Below are 15,934 nucleotides of genomic sequence, written 5' to 3'. Positions count from 1 at the left end.
GGGAAGAGCCTTGGCTTGACATACGATTCCCCAGACGCCATTGCCGAAGGTCAGATTGCAGCTCATATGTTGGCGAGTAAGTGTCTTTAGCCTGTGCTGAGGGAGGTCTGAGGTTTTTCGATTGTTTCCTGAATTTTTCCTAGGCTCTTCGCTGTTGTGGGGTGGTTTTTCGTGGGCTTGGGGTGGGCTTTGGCGAGTTTTTGCTAGGCTTTTTTGATCGTCTGGCGTTGCTTTAGTTGGGCTTGTCGAGTTTTAATTTGAGGGCTTCTTCTCATTAGCTTTAGGTAAGCTCTAATTAAGGTATTTAAGATTTCAAAAATTATTTTCCTCGTTCATTGTACGGTGGTATCCAGATTTGATATCTTGGAAATTGTGTGTAGTAATTTTACATGTGTGATTACGTAAACTACAAACATTAGTTTAGAGATTTCTTTTCGTAAATAGGAATCCTGCTTATATAATTATGGATGTATTATTCATATAAAAAAATTAAGAAAAACAGATTTGCTTCATTCCCTTCCCTTGCTGTATTTCTCTAAAAAAATTATAATTAATATTGAATGTAATTCATAACATTAAATTAGGTGAAACAACTAATTCAAAATTTCACTAATGTAACAGTTTTAGTGTGTGTTTGGTTGCAGATCCAAAACGTGGATCTGAGTCCCAAAATTGAATCAAAGCCTTAAACGTGGATTTTCATGTCTCAAAACATGTTTGGGAAGGCTCAATTAGATCCACGTTTTGAGAGTAAAATCGGATCTAGTGATGCTAGGAAAGGTAGCTTCTCCATAAACCAAACGTGGATCCAAGAAACCAAATCGAAACAAAACCCAATTTTACCCCTTTCCCCTTCTTCATTTGCATGTATATTAGAATTTTAAAATAGCACCAAATTAACGGAAGATGCCTAACAGTATGTGTATCCAAACATAAATCACATCACTTGAACTCACATTTTCAGATCCAATTCTGATCAGATTCAATTTTGCTAACGCTAATCCAGACACACAATTACTCTTATATACAGGTCTTGTTTCATTCATTCTGGTGCACAGAAAACTACTAGCTAGAAAAGAAACCATGGAAGGCGTGGTAGAAAGCAGAGAATGGTACTTGGCTGCTTATTGCCCCCAGGGTCTTCCGACCTCAGAACACCTCAAATTCCGCACTGTCACTCTCTCTATCGCCTCTGATTCAATCCCTGACGGTCATGTTGCCGTCGAAAGTCTCTTTATCTCTGTTGATCCCTACCTTCGCACCAGATTCACAGGCACCAGCGACGGCCTTGGCTTTCAGCAATTTCCCATTGACCAGGTATTACATTTATTATCATATCTCATATATTGATATAATGTACTCATAGTGGAAAATGTGCCTATGGTTTTTCTCACGTTCGCATAATTTTCTATAAGTTATTACGTTCTATATTGCAGGTGATCACATCATTTTCTGTTCTAAGGGTGATAGGATCAAAAGACAGAAAACATTACACGGAAGGGGATCTTGTTTTGGTTCCAGCTGCCCCTGTGGCTGAGTATAGTATCATACCCTCCTCTGAGATACTTAGAAAGATTGATGCTCAAAGTGGGATTTCTATGCCGGAATATATAGGCTCTTTAGGTTGGTTTTATTTAGAGTCATTTTACATATACATACGTTTTCTCTTAAACATCCTTCATTTTACATATACATGTGTTTGTGACTGGTATCGTTGCCTAATTGGAACTTGGTGGTACAAAACTTCTCAAGCCTCCTACCGGTAACACAACATTCAAAAAAACAAAACATATCAGTTTGTGATGATTTTTAGACAAAGTATTTGAGGTTAAAAACCCGTCCAAAAACTGTTACTAAATGGTATGTATGAGAAATATTCGAGAGAAGTGTATGTATATCAATACTTTCCTTCGAGAGAAGTGTATGTTTATCAAAACATATGATACTAATTTTGCAAAATGCATCGTGTAGGAATACCGGGGTTTGCAGCGTGGATTGGAATAGAGGTGTTAGGAGACCCAAAGCCAGGTTCTAACGTGTTCATATCTGCTGCCTCCGGAGCGGTAGGCATGAATGCTGGACAGTTAGCAAAGATCCGAGGGTGTAGGGTAATCGGAAGCACTGGATCTGACGAGAAGGTATTGTCATCATTTTCTTTGATTCTTTCATGCTGCTTTCTGAACACAAACATGCAACCACTTTTAAATTATGGGAAAACTGACTTTTAAAAAAATTAATGTTCAAATTAGTCTCTAATCTTATAAGCGAGATTGATTTTGTTTCCTCGGCGAAAAAATAACGTTTAATGGGTGTTTTAGACCGCCTTTAAACGTTATTTTTCCGCCGAAGTACTAAAATCAAATTTACTTACAAAATAAGAACTATATATTGAGGGCTGCTATTATTCCATATATTAAATATATAACTGATCAATAGTAAATAATTGTTTTGTTTCGTGAAATAAATATTATATAATGATAACAAATAATAAATTTTAAAATTTACATTTTATAAAAATTAGTTCGAAAAACACCCCAGTATCATATTGCATTATATTTTTTATTTGATCTTCTTTGTTTCTGTCACGGCTATTTTGAGATAGATTGTTTGCTTATGTTTGAGGCTTGGTAAAAATATATCGCATGCCGTTTTTATTTATTTGCTATTATTTGAGAGAGTCGTAGTTTAGTTTTATCTTTTAAAGTTTTATTGCACTTTTGGTCCCCCAACTTTGGCCCCTCTGTGAAAATCGTCCCCAAACTTTAAAATTAGCAAAAAACATCCCTAACGTTTACACCCGGTTGCAAAAATGGTCTACCGTCCAATTCCATCCAATATTTAACGAATTCTGGGATAAAAATTAATAAAAGATAAGAAAATAAAACAAAAACCTAAAAATTTATGAATGTTCATGTTCTTCAAAGATATGGGTTCTTAAATCTCTTCTCTCTTCAACCCAAAACCCAGATGCAATGAACTCAATTACCCAAAATACATGAAACCCAAATACATAATTCAAACATTTTGACCAACAAATACATTTCAAAGATCTGGGTTCTAAATCTTTTCTCGGATTCGAAGAGATATACCTAGTTTATGGGTTTTTTTTTTGCGGTTTCAACCCGTTGTTCCCTTCCAAGGGCGAAGAGGCAAATCTCTGCCACCGCCGTCACGCCTCTTCTCTCCAAAATCCATATCTGATGAAGATCTCTGATTGTTCATGCAAATATAGCAGTGGCCGCTCCAATCTCCCCCTCGAACCTTCACCCAACGTAACAACGACGACCAAGTGTGAAGCATTTGCCCAGATCGCAGAGGAGGTGATGGGTTGAGGATGATGATGGCTGGGGGTTTTGAGATGGCAGTGCTTGCATCGCTATCAGACACGACGGAGCAGAAAGAGGTTCTGTGGTGACTATGGCTGATTCCGGTGACAGAGCTTGAGGCCGGAGAGGACGAGGCGATGCAACATGTGAGACCCGAAATTAAATAGAACGTTTATTTATTTAATTTGCAGATCGTGCGACAACGCGTTTTATTTATTAATTATTTTTATTGAATATTACTCGCGCCACGATTGCGGGAAATACCCTAAGAAATATTTTCCTTATAGTTATTTAATCGCGCATTTATATTGTAGTATTTTTATATTATTTTCCTGACTTGAATCTAATCGCGATTCGTGAAAAATTAATCAAGTAATAATTAATTTCAATATTTCAATTTTATTATAGAGTTTATTTAAATACAAGAATAACATTATAATTATTTTTGTGTGTACTATTCTATTTTAATCTTAGGAATTTCCACTCTTTAATTATCTCTTTCTTTATTAAAGAGATGACCTGCTCTAACAGGTCACATTTCCTAATTCCCTATGATAACCTATCATAAAAGAATATCCTTTATTCTTCTCTCATCCTCATTACACATTCAAATTTTCTATAACCTTCTCTCTTCGTGGTCCCCACCCCACCAATCAGAATTGAATTTACACTCTCTTCCCTCACTCACTCCCAACCGTCCTCATTCTTTCTCTCTCTCTTTAATTAGTCAAACTTTGTTTCTTCTCCACTACTCTTCCTCTCTCCTACGCGGGCCCCACTCCTACCAATCAGATACTATTATTTTATTTTCTTTCTCTCCTTCATCCACTCCCTCAACCGCTCTCTCTCTCTTCCACCCTCCTCATTTGATATCACGTGAACAGCCTTGTGATGGTCATCCAAGATTTGTTGAATTACTAATGGATGCCTCACATCCAAATATTTATTACATACTTCTTTTTAGGACAAATGAAATTATTGATAGTGATAATAGAAAGGTTTTTGGATCTTTGAATCCTAAATGTGTAACGAAACTTTGTTTTATTCCAAATTTGTGTATGCTAAACGTTTCATGTCCTTTTACTTTTGAACCTTGGGTTAGACACCTATACAACTTATTTCGTTTTTAATACAAAAGCTTTAATATCACTTCAGAGACTAAGGTTTTTTCTCAATTTTCTAATGCATATTGGGAAATTTGGTTGATGACTACTTTTAGGGTAAAATCTGTTTTTTTCCAATTAAAATTTTTACCAAGTGTATCTAATTAACACTTTGGAAACAAAGAAGTAACGTATTCTTATGAGCAAATGGAATTCGTAAATCAGGAGATGATACCATACATGATTAGAATATTAAAGTTAGTACTTAGTAAGATAGAGGTGTACAATGCTTAATTTAAAATGATAGTTTTACTTCTTCATTAGTCTTAATTCTTAAGGTACTCTTAAATATGCTATAAGTAGGCTTTTTTTTCTGAATGGCGTAAAAAAAATTATTAATTGCAAAAAGGAGGTGAAAAAAATAAAATTTAGCTGTCTGGGGTAGTTTCTGGTAGCATTCGAGAGGAATCTTGCGAATGGTAATAGGACAAAATACTTTTTCAGAACTGAATGACATGAATGGAAGCTTTTTCAGGTTGAACAGTAGGCTTGCGAATGGTAATAAGACAAGATGGAATATGGTGCTTTTTCGTGGCCGACATGCCATTCGCGTGGCAGGCTACGAAAGCCTCTGCATGCCTCTGCATGCCTGCAGCTCTGCTACGTCCCATCCATGTCAGCCATTCGCGAGCTTTGTCGCGTATCCCTCTTGTTCCTCAGTCAACCTGCATCGGGAAGGAGAAGAATCTCTCCTGGTGCACCAGATTCTCCTTGTCTTATTAGGATTCGCAAGGTATCCTACGAATGGCAGTTGTTCAACCTGACTTCATGTCATTCAGTTCTGGAAAAGTGTTTTGTTACCATTCGCAAGATTCCTCTCGAATGCTACCAGAAACTACCCCAGACAGCTAAATTTTATTTTTTTCACCCCCTTTTTCCAATTAATAATTTTTTTTACGCCATTCAGAAAAAAAAGCCCTATAAGTACATTAATTTTTGGACTCTAAAACATACATCACGATCTTTTGGAAAATTAATTCTAAAACTTGTTACCCTTGTGTGTTAGGGCACGGCCGAGAGCTCTATAAGCTCTAGGAAGCCTTGGTTTGCTTTGAAAACTTGTATTTCAATGGGTTAAATGTTTAAGGAATTAAGTATGAGTTATTTTTTTATGATGAAAGTCTTGGAAGTTAACTAGTAAACTAAGGTTTATGGATTCCATGATTCACATGAAGTACATAACTATACAACTGTTAGGATATTGTTTTAATGAAGAGTTTAGTGTGCGTAGTATTGCGAAAATGCCTCAATGAGTATCCTAATAGAGACCGAAGACTCTAAGGAAAACGAGAGGAGTAATTACTAGTTATGTATACTTATCTATTTTAACAAAAAATATGAGTATTTGGTTTTAAAGTTGATTTGCGAAGTCAAAGCTTTTTGAAGCAACGTAAATTACTGTTACTGTTTTGTTGTCATTATGACGACTTGTCTTGATTTCTGAAATTGATCATAATGGGTTATAACCATTATGGGGATTAGGTTTAACATACATCCGCTTCGAGTCAATTGCCTGAAGTCGTAGCTTTAGACCTTGAGTTAGTAGGTTAACTCAAATAGTAATTATGTTATGTGTACTTGTGAAGGGTACGAATAACGGGAGCGCTTGACGACGAAGCTAAAGAATAAAAGAAAGCGAACCGACACGGGAAAGCAAAGATGTGTTAGGATTGGAATTGCAGTTAGTATGAGAATTGGCTAAGGTGAGAGCTACTCACTGAATACTACCTAATGCTTTAGGTGTCGACGAATTCGACTTGATTTATTGTTTATGCACTTGATTGTGTTTGACTGGGAAAAATGTTTTCTGAGGCTACGGCTGACAAATGATAATCATTTATTGCTGGACTTGTCTTTGATATTGATTCACATGTTATGTGCTAAATGGTTAATCTAGGATGTGTTGATATTGATCTACATGCTATGTGCTAAATGGTTAATCTAGGATGTGTTGATATATGTGCCATGACTGTTGGATTGTGTTATTTTGATTATGCAAATACATATATATCTGTTGTACGTCAGAGTGAGGATAACGGGTAGTTATGCCACACTCATCATGAGATTTTGGGAAAGTTTGACGGGACGAACCAAGGTTCGGACCCTTGTTATTGCTTTAATGGATCGAGACCTTCTCTGGGAATTACTTGGGATTATGAGATCTTTTCAACTCATAAGATTAGAGACAAAACTAAATGGAAACCATTTCACAAGGAAAATTCATAATACATTAAACAACCTCTGAACCCTTTAAATAATAATAACAATCTCATATGAAAGCTTAGGGTTTGGATATTAGCTCTGGAAAATGAGAAGTGTCGCCGAATCCAAGATTTAGGAAAAACTAATAAGTTTCTGAGTATTTTATACTCTTTGCTCGATGAGCAGTTTATTTATTGGACTATCTAAAGGATAAGTCAAGGAACTATAAGTTTCCAAGTACATTGTTACTCTTCGCTCGCTGAGCAGTTTTTGACCATCGGATGGAGATGAGTCAGATGACTCGAGAAGTCATTATGAGTGGTTGCACTCTTTTTATATTTAATTGTCTTTTGTCGCAGAATCGACTTTTACCTTAGGGTATTCTTTTTAGAGACAATAAGTAGCTATCCCTTAAACTTTATCTACTGGTGTATTACTTATGTAATTCTTTGGAGTTGACCCTCGCGCCTTCTGTTTGTGTTTTGGCGGACTACGCCCATTGTCAGACAACGATAGGTGGTGATGCGAGCAGATGCTACACCATGTCGAAGAACTATAGAAGACTCGAAGAATAGAGTCGGGTGTAAGGCTAGAGCCTTTTGGGTAAAGAGCTTATCATTGTTGGTTAAAGCTTATAGGATTATTTTATAAGTATTGTTTGAAGTTTTGGGTACGTTCCGGTGCATTGCTATCTTGCGATTCTCTGATGTGGAAATCGTAGGGAGTATATCGGATTTACGAGTCATTGCATAATAGATTCCTCGTTGAATCTAATTCTATTCGTTAGATTTGTAAGTTAGGTTCATCTGTTGTTACCTCCGGGTACTTGCCATGTTTAAGGCTGGATGTAAATTTATATACAGTTGGGAGTATGCATTTCATGATTTAGAAATACTTTGAAAAGAGAAAAAAAAATACTCGCATTTATAAATCCCTTTTAGAAAATATTGCATATTTACTTTAATAGGTTACTAAAGTGACTCCCGGAAATCGGGGTGTTACACAACAGATCTGACGAGGTGCGTGGCGGTGGCGATTTAGAAGGGATCTGGCTTTTTTTTTTTTGAATGGGTTTCCATGGGTTAACTCTGTTTCTTTGCTTTTTTTCCTGGTGATGTTTGAGTAGCTGTGTGAGGTTGAGGGTGTATTTTCTGCTTGATTTCATGAATATTGTTGGGTGATTTTTTTTAGCCTTGTTGGTGATTTTTTGGGTGGATTTTCATTTGCCACTGGTAATTAGTTTTTAGTGGTGGTGTTCAAAGACTTCGAGTTGATTCCTGCCTGTGATTCTTCATGATAAATTTGATGACAATTTCAATTTCATGAAGGTGAAAGCTGTTGTTGTTGTTGTTGTTCTGTCTGCTGGACTGTTGCTCGTCCCTAAGGGCTTTGATAAGTATGAATTGAAGTGAAAGATGAGTGGGAGGTGGTGGGTGATGGTGGGTTCTTGGTTGGTGCTGGAAAATTTAAATTTAATACTGTAGAATCAATTAACTTAATTAAAATTATCAGAAGTTAATTTTTTTATTGATATATGATAGTGATTTTTGGATATGAAAGCTTTGATTTACTCATTTATATGAAGATGAAAGAAAAATGAGATGAAGATGATGAATTTCTGGGTTTTTAATATGAAGATGATGAATGTTTGAGAGACTAAAATTTTTTAATTAATTTTTTGAGGAATATTCCGTTAGTTTTTGGATGAAATTGGACGGAAAACCAATTTTGTAAACGTTAGGGACATTTTTTTGCTAATTTTAAAGTTTGAGCATGATTTTCGCAGGAAGGCTATAGTTGGGGGACCAAATGTGCAATTAAGCCATCTTTTAAATTTGTTGATATTCTTTTGTCCGTAGATCTAGTGATTCGGTGGAGGGCCAAATTTTATATTTTTGTCCGGTGACTTTGTTTTGATTGAAAAACTCAACCAGAGCATGTTTTCTTGATCTAAAATGATGTAATTGGTCTCTGCATCTAACATGTATTCTTAATAGATTTTGATCCGTTTCCAAAAAAAAGTTAATAAACCTTCAATTTGGTCCATAATATTTTAACATGCATTTATTAAATTAGTCCATTTTTTATAGGCAAATGCTAGTTGTTAATTATAAATGTTAGTAAATCAGTCTCTCCTTCGGGTTTGAACCCGAGACCCTTCACCCTTCATCCCACCCAATCAGGGTCGGCCCAACATTAAATGAGGCCTAAAACCTTTAAAATGAGTCCTTTTTTGGGGCCTTTTATTAATGCTTGGTTTTTTGGGCCTTTTTTACTTAATAAAAAATATTTTTTGAGGTCTTTTTTCCTTAGTAAAAAAATTATTTTTTGGGAGGCTTAAAGCCCTTGCTTGAGTGACTGTACCCTTGGGCCGGCCCTGCACCCAACTCTTATGTCCCTAACTCTTACCACTTGAGCTATCATTCGGGGACATTAAATTACTCCATAACTTAAAAAAACCACATAGACATAATAGACTAATACGTTATACCATTGAGGATAAAACATAATTACAACACTTTAGGTACATGTTGTCTTAAGGGTCTTCATCATTGTGTGATATAATCCATAAAAAACGGTAAAAATCAAATGTCTTCCAACATTCAACTTAATTACAACTAAGCTAATGGATTTCTCAGGTGAAGCTCATCAAAGAGGAATTTGGGTATGATGATGGATTCAATTACAATGAGGAATCAGATTTTGATGCAGCTTTAAGCAGGTTGGTAATCCGTCCTTTTTCTCAATTTTTCCATAAATCAACCTGGTTAACTACTTCGTATATATGAGTATGACCATATGTATTTGAATTGTAAATTTGCACATCTTAATTTGACATAAATTTGCATGTCATCTGACAATTTTAGTATTTTACTTGTTCGAAATTATGTAAATTTTATGATATTTCACCGCAAATCCGCAGGCACTTTCCAGATGGCATTGATGTTTATCTTGACAATGTTGGTGGTAAAATGCTTGAAGCTGTACTTAACCATGTCAACAAGTGTGCTAGGATACCACTTTGTGGAATGATATCTCAATATAATAAGGTGAGAACTTGGTTCATGAAACACTTCCTCACGTAATTGCATCTTAAATTTATTGCATATGTACATGACTCATCTGTACAATTTATCTCACACATAAGGTTTTGGTTTGCCAATTGACTTTGTATACATGCTGATAAAGAAAAATCTAGTTCACAAGTTAAAAAAAATTCTCTAAAAATTAATTTTAACATATAAGGACCATATTGTGAATAACATATATAGACCAAATGTTATTAGCAAAAACTTAGATCATGAATGGAACAATTAGTAATTAGTTAATGTTTATACAGGTTTGGACTGAAAGAGATGGTGTGAGGAATCTTCTGAATATGATTGGCAAAGAGGTGAGGATGGAAGGTTTTTTGCTCGGGACTTATTGGCATCGTTTTGGAGATTTCGCTAAAGATATGGAGGGATACATCAAAGAGGGAAAGCTAAAGACCAAGAATAAATTAAATGTTGGCATTGAGAGCTTTTTGGATAGCTTAAGCTCTCTGTTCTCTAGCTCTAATATTGGAAAAGTTGTTGTGCAAGTCAAGGCCTAGTGTCCAAATACCTACATGCTGGATCAATTGTCATGATGTTCCACATAAAGTAAATCGTATTTCCCTTATAAACTTGTTGTGATCTGATGAGGGAATAAGTAATAACTTCACTTATGAGAAGGCGTGCAAGAATTGATCAATCAGTTCCAAGAAAATTAATGTAAAATTTTCAATTAACTTACATTTTTTTTGGATAAGACATATAATTGTATTAAAAGGCACAAGGAGTGCCACCCATGGCAGTGTTATCAGACTCGGACCGGTGATCAACTCGGTCGAGGCACTGGGTCAATGAGTCAATGGTTCAACCACTGGGTCACTGGTTGAACCGTTTGACTCGGTCGACACTAAAAAAAATTAAAAAAATTTATAATACCATAAAATATCACAAATACCACACACACAAATACCATATATTAAATTAAGAATAATATATATATATATATATATATATATAAAAGTTGTTTCAAAAAATAATATATAAATGTATTCTGTTAGAAAAGTTATTAATTCTATCTCACTAAATTAATGACAATATATTAAAGATATATAAATTTAATCTCATACAACCACCATAAATTTTAAAACTTTGTATTAATATATGAATTTGAAGGTGCCTAATTTAAATGGAAACAAACAACCATCAGTCCATCACGATAAGTCAATAGTACCATATCAAGATATATTCATAAAAAAACAAGAATGGAAAAAAAAAATAACAGCAGCCACGTTTGGGCCATTAATTAAGCCCAACACCACTAACACTGTAATCTAATTTAACCCTAAGTTATTAAAAAAAAATAGATCTGGAGAGGGAGGGAGAATAACCGCACATAGAACAAAAGCAGGAAGAGGCAGATCATCATGGAGGATGTTGGGTAAGATGGACTACGTCTATTTAACCACAACAAACCATTTCCTCATCCCAACACTACTCCACTCTCCTTCTTCTCCTCTCTGTCTTCACTGCTTCTTCGAATCCATCTGTCCTGATTGATACTCAGCCAGATCTGAAGAGTGAAGAAGCGTGGTGGAGTGGAGGAGCAGCGGCGGGCCTACACGGCTAGGCGTCTTGTAGCGGCGGCGAAGGCTGAAGAGTGAAGAAGCGTATGAGATGTTGGATTGCAAGGAAGAATGGGTTTTCAGTTTAAGGAACCCTACACAGCTATACGGAAGGAAACGACGGCAGTTCTGTTTCTGTATTTCAGTTTTTTTTTTACATAACGAACCGGTCCAACCATAAGGGCCGAGTCGCCGATTTTTTACTGAACCGGCCGGTTTTTTCCGATTTGAAGCGGGTGAATTGCATGGCCGATCCGAAGCTCGGCTCGAACCGGCTTAGGGTCCAGTTCCCGGCTCAACCGGTCGAACCGGCCGGTTCGAGCCGAGTCTGATAACACTGACCCATGGTACAAATAAAGGTGAAAACAACATGGAACAAAGGAAAAAGAAATAGAGGAAAGGAAAGCAAAATAGAGGTAAAACAAAGAGGGGTGGAACTGTGGAAGTAATAGAGAGGAGACGGGGATGCTCGAAATTCAAAATCCCACAATGAAACTCTTGTTTACAGACCACATATGTACATTCCTCGTATCAATTTCCAGGTGTCCACTAGTATCGAGCAGTTCCTATGAATATCAGCAAATCCCACAAGTGCTCCACGCCGACAACCCAATAGTCAAAGTTCACCTGTGTTGCACGGGTACGAGCCCTGGATTTGGCACCCCAGGGCTTAGAAATGCCACCCCAGATTTTTTAAAAAATGCCAGAAATACCCTTTCGGACACAAGGTATCCGTAACACTTCGGAATCAAAAGTTTCGAATAATACCTTATTGAGAATGGCACTTAAATGACAAACATAATTCGGAACCGTCCTGTCCGAAGTACTTCGGATTCTTTGGGTCCAAAAACCTGTCACACACTGCCACCTTTTGAGCACCATTACTCCTCCACCACCAACTCCATCACCATTACTCCTCCTCCACCAACCCCATCACCACCACCCCCCCATTACAATCTGATTCAAAAAACTCCACCACCACCACTCTTCCTCTTCTTCCTCCATGTTTGTTTTCCTCCCACTCACCACCATCTCCTTCGAAGTTCCACCTTGCTCCACCCTCAACCACCATCTCCTTCCAAGTTCCACCTTGCCACCAAGTTCCTTCTGGTAAGTTTCATTTCTCTCCCCCCTTCATATCCTGCTTTACTTATCATTGTAGTTACATTTCATTGTTGTTTGTTGGAAGTTCGTTTTGCACCACCATTGTTTGCTTGTATTCTGATGTTGTCGAGCTTGTTACGGATTGTCTGTATCCGAACCCTTTCGGATTGTCTCTATCCGAAACCGTTCGGAATCACCATGTCCGAAATAGTTAACCAGTGGTAGTTTGTTATATGCAGGCTGAATGACTGAACCGTACCTATATGAAGAAGATTTACTGGTTGATGCCGCATGCGGTTCTGGAAATGTTGAGCCTAGCAATATCATTCCGTGGGTGCCCCCTCGTATAAGCGTGGACGCCACACATTTATTTACAACTGATCAGGTATTCATTGAATAATTATTGTTGGAACATACTATTATGTATTTGGAAAATGATGTGATGATCATTGAATAATTAGTGATGGTTGGTAGGATGTTTTATTTCTAAAGCAATATGTTATCATTGAACAGATATTTGATACTCGTGATGAGCTTGAACAATGGACTAAGAATGTTGGAAAGGCGAATGGTTATGTGCTGGTGATCGCAAGGTCTGACTATGCTATAAGTGGAGGAAAGGTATTTGTTACTATTAAGTGTGCGAAGCATGGTATTTACAGGCCATACAAGGACCCGAATACATTCAAGTACAAAAGTACCGCATCACAAAAGACCGATTGTAAGTTTAATCTCAAATGATGACCTGCGAAGGGTGATAGAATGTGGCGGCTGAAAGTGATGGATGGTAAACACAACCATGAACCAGCTAAATCACTAGTTGGCCACCCCTACGTTGGTCGACTAACAGAGGAAGAGAAGGGGCTTGTGGGCACCATGACTAGTACTTGGACTCCACCGAGACAAATACTAGCGGCATTGAAGGAAAACAATCCAGGTAACTTGACTACAATCACTCAAGTTTACAGTTGCAACAAAAGGTTGAAAAAAGAGGAGAGGGGACCATTGACATAAATGCAACATTTGATGAAGAAGTTGGTAGAAGCCAAGCATGTTCACTTTGAAAGGCAACAAGCTGATTCAAGTGAGATTAGGGATCTCTTCTGGGCTCATCCTGATGCGGTCAGACTCTTCAACACATTCCCTCATGTGGTCATCATGGATTGCACGTACAAGACAAACAGATATCAGATCCCCTTGCTTGAAATGGTTGGTCTCACTTCTACGGGGTTGACTTTCTCCATAGAATTTTGCTACATAGTTAGGGAGCACACAATTGACTATGTTTGGTCCTTGGAGTGCATGAAGTCTCTTATTGCCGATGATGCCAGATTACCTCAAGTGATTGTGACTGACAGAGATTTGGCTTTACTGAGTGCTGTTAAGCAATGTCTTCCCAATTGTACCCATTTATTATGCCGGTTCCACATAAACAAGAATGTGGAGGCAAAGTGCAAAGTGTTGATTGGCACGGATGATTTTGCCCTTTCAGTGATGGAGAACTGGAAATGCCTGATATATGCTGAAACAGTGGAACAATTTGATGAGGAATGGAAGGAAATGTGTGTCATGTGTAAGGACTACCCAGATTTCATATCCTACATTTCTACTACATGGTTAAAGCACAAGGAGAAATTTGTGAGTGCGTGGACCAATTCTGTGTTGCATTTTGGAACAACAACGAGTAACAGGTACAATGCACACTTTATTGCTTGTGATATTTTTTTCATTTCATAGTCTTGATTTATTACCAGAAATTGATAGAGTATGATCTTTTGTATGCGGGGCTGAAAGTGCACATTCAACCTTGAAGAGGATGCTGAAAGACGGCAGAGGTGACGTGTGCGCCTCGTGGGATGCAGTTGATAGGTTGACCACTGTACGACACAATGAAATCAAGGCATCATTTGAGCGCAGTATCAACCTTGTAGAACATCGTTTCAAGTCGCCCATGTATACAAATATCAGGGGATTTGTGTCCAGAAAGGCCATGCAACTCATGGAAGATGAACAGAACAGAGTGATGCGTGATGGTTGTGGATGCGCGTTTCAAGTTACCCATGGGCTTCCTTGTGCGTGTGCACTTCATAGTTACGATACAATTCCGTATGAGGCAGTCCACACTTTCTGGAAGATACTTGGTTGGGAACATGTACCCATTGGGAGTCAAGCCTCAAACCAAGGAGACCTCCAGTCAGAGATTGATGACTTGACCGCTTATTTCAACACTTTGGATGTTGCGGGGCAAAGTATGCTAAGGAGGAAGGTAAAGGAGCTTTATTGTCCTTCTAGTAGTTCACTGTGTCCTCCTCAAGTGAAGATAAAGCCCAAGCGCTCGTCCAAGGCTATGGAGAGTAAACCACCTAGTCAACAAAAACCATCCTTACAGCGTGATCCTTGTTATTGGGAACATGTTAACAATAGCCTCAAGCCAACACCTAACAAAGTCTCTTGTCCTCGAAACCGAACTCCTACACCACTAGCTCTGAAGTCAAACAAGAAGTCTAAGAAGAGCAACCAGTCCACCACCAGCATATACTTGGATGATTTGCCATCTTTCTTCCATCAATATATAGAAAAAGTCATAGATGTTATTCCAGATGGTAATTGTGGTTATAGATCAGTTGCTGCATTGTTCAGACCCGACATAGGTCAAGACGGTTGGCCTTTGATTAGGGAAGAGTTGCTTGTAGAACTCTCAGAGAATACCGCTTACTATAGCAACATATTTGGTTACGAGAGGGTTCAGTCCCTACAAAATCGTCTCATCCTCCCGATTGGTACAAAAGCAACTGAAGACAAGTGGATGTCTCTACCGGAGATGGGGTACCTCATTGCTACGAGGTTTCAAGTTGTCTTCATCTCCATTTCACTAGACGGTTGTTACACTTATCTGCCATTGAGAGGAGGCGCCCCACCGGAAGTACATCCCGTTATAGCAGTTGGTCATGTCACCAACCACTTGGTTCAGGTATATCTTTCGTTAAGTACCTTACACTCGCTTGTCACGTTAAATTATTTACGTTTAGTAAACTTTGTACTCAGCCACTTTGTTCTTATCTAACTTTATTGCTATACTCTCAAATGTAGCTCAAGCTAAAGCCGGGACATCCTATGCCAACACTCGCTCCCCAATGGCCGTTTTTGGCCAAAGAACCCACAGTCCAATGGATCATCCCGTATGCGGCGCGTTTGGCTACATTTACGGCAGAATTCAATGCTTGGATTGATGCTACGGGTGGTCCTCAAGAGAATGTCTTTATAGACCTTGCAGAAGATTGAGACTAGGATAGATGTTTGTTAATTTGTATCTATGACATATGAACCACTAATTAGAAGTTCAAAGTATTATGATTCAGTATTAAACTGTTTGAATATGTGCATTTTATCTGTTTCTGCCCTGCAATGTAGTTGGTTATGAGAATTTGTGGTTTCTGCCTGCATTGTTTCTGGTACTGTCATTTTAACTGGTTAACAGGATT

General features: G+C 37.7%; 3 protein-coding genes across 3 annotated transcripts; all 3 read left to right on the top strand.

Annotated features, from left to right (window-relative positions):
* The first annotated feature begins 1,039 nt into the window (after window positions 1-1,039).
* On the top strand, window positions 1,040-10,467 carry LOC130742353 (2-alkenal reductase (NADP(+)-dependent)-like). The gene is made up of 6 exons (XM_057594459.1): window positions 1,040-1,317; window positions 1,437-1,623; window positions 1,972-2,138; window positions 9,331-9,413; window positions 9,615-9,741; window positions 10,032-10,467. The coding sequence occupies exons 1-6, from the start codon at window positions 1,084-1,086 to the stop codon at window positions 10,284-10,286; spliced, it is 1,053 nt and encodes a 350-aa protein (XP_057450442.1). The 5' UTR covers window positions 1,040-1,083; the 3' UTR covers window positions 10,287-10,467.
* Window positions 10,468-12,696: 2,229 nt separating this feature from the next.
* On the top strand, window positions 12,697-13,466 carry LOC130743857 (uncharacterized). Its single transcript, XM_057596078.1, has 3 exons — window positions 12,697-12,837; window positions 12,966-13,073; window positions 13,206-13,466. The coding sequence occupies exons 1-3, from the start codon at window positions 12,697-12,699 to the stop codon at window positions 13,464-13,466; spliced, it is 510 nt and encodes a 169-aa protein (XP_057452061.1).
* LOC130743856 (uncharacterized) lies at window positions 13,467-15,734 on the top strand. Its single transcript, XM_057596077.1, has 4 exons — window positions 13,467-13,854; window positions 13,945-14,143; window positions 14,247-15,423; window positions 15,543-15,734. The coding sequence occupies exons 1-4, from the start codon at window positions 13,467-13,469 to the stop codon at window positions 15,732-15,734; spliced, it is 1,956 nt and encodes a 651-aa protein (XP_057452060.1).
* The last annotated feature ends 200 nt before the right edge of the window (window positions 15,735-15,934 follow it).

This window comes from Lotus japonicus, chromosome 3 (assembly GCF_012489685.1).
Source record: "Lotus japonicus ecotype B-129 chromosome 3, LjGifu_v1.2".
Classification (NCBI taxonomy): Eukaryota; Viridiplantae; Streptophyta; class Magnoliopsida; order Fabales; family Fabaceae; genus Lotus; species Lotus japonicus.
This window is presented reverse-complemented; position numbering and strand designations above follow the sequence as displayed.

Bases quoted from the DNA above. Each gene is read 5' to 3' on its own strand.
- LOC130742353 (XM_057594459.1), top strand. From the start codon at position 1,084: ATGGAAGGCGTGGTAGAAAGCAGAGAATGGTACTTGGCTGCTTATTGC. The intron at 2,139-9,330 runs GTATTGTCATCA...TGGATTTCTCAG, and splicing joins GCACTGGATCTGACGAGAAG to GTGAAGCTCATCAAAGAGGA. The intron at 9,414-9,614 runs GTTGGTAATCCG...GCAAATCCGCAG, and splicing joins TTTGATGCAGCTTTAAGCAG to GCACTTTCCAGATGGCATTG.
- LOC130743857 (XM_057596078.1), top strand. From the start codon at position 12,697: ATGACTGAACCGTACCTATATGAAGAAGATTTACTGGTTGATGCCGCA. The intron at 12,838-12,965 runs GTATTCATTGAA...ATCATTGAACAG, and splicing joins ATTTATTTACAACTGATCAG to ATATTTGATACTCGTGATGA. The intron at 13,074-13,205 runs GTATTTGTTACT...TGACCTGCGAAG, and splicing joins ATGCTATAAGTGGAGGAAAG to GGTGATAGAATGTGGCGGCT.
- LOC130743856 (XM_057596077.1), top strand. From the start codon at position 13,467: ATGCAACATTTGATGAAGAAGTTGGTAGAAGCCAAGCATGTTCACTTT. The intron at 13,855-13,944 runs GTACCCATTTAT...TTGCCCTTTCAG, and splicing joins TAAGCAATGTCTTCCCAATT to TGATGGAGAACTGGAAATGC. The intron at 14,144-14,246 runs GTACAATGCACA...CGGGGCTGAAAG, and splicing joins GGAACAACAACGAGTAACAG to TGCACATTCAACCTTGAAGA.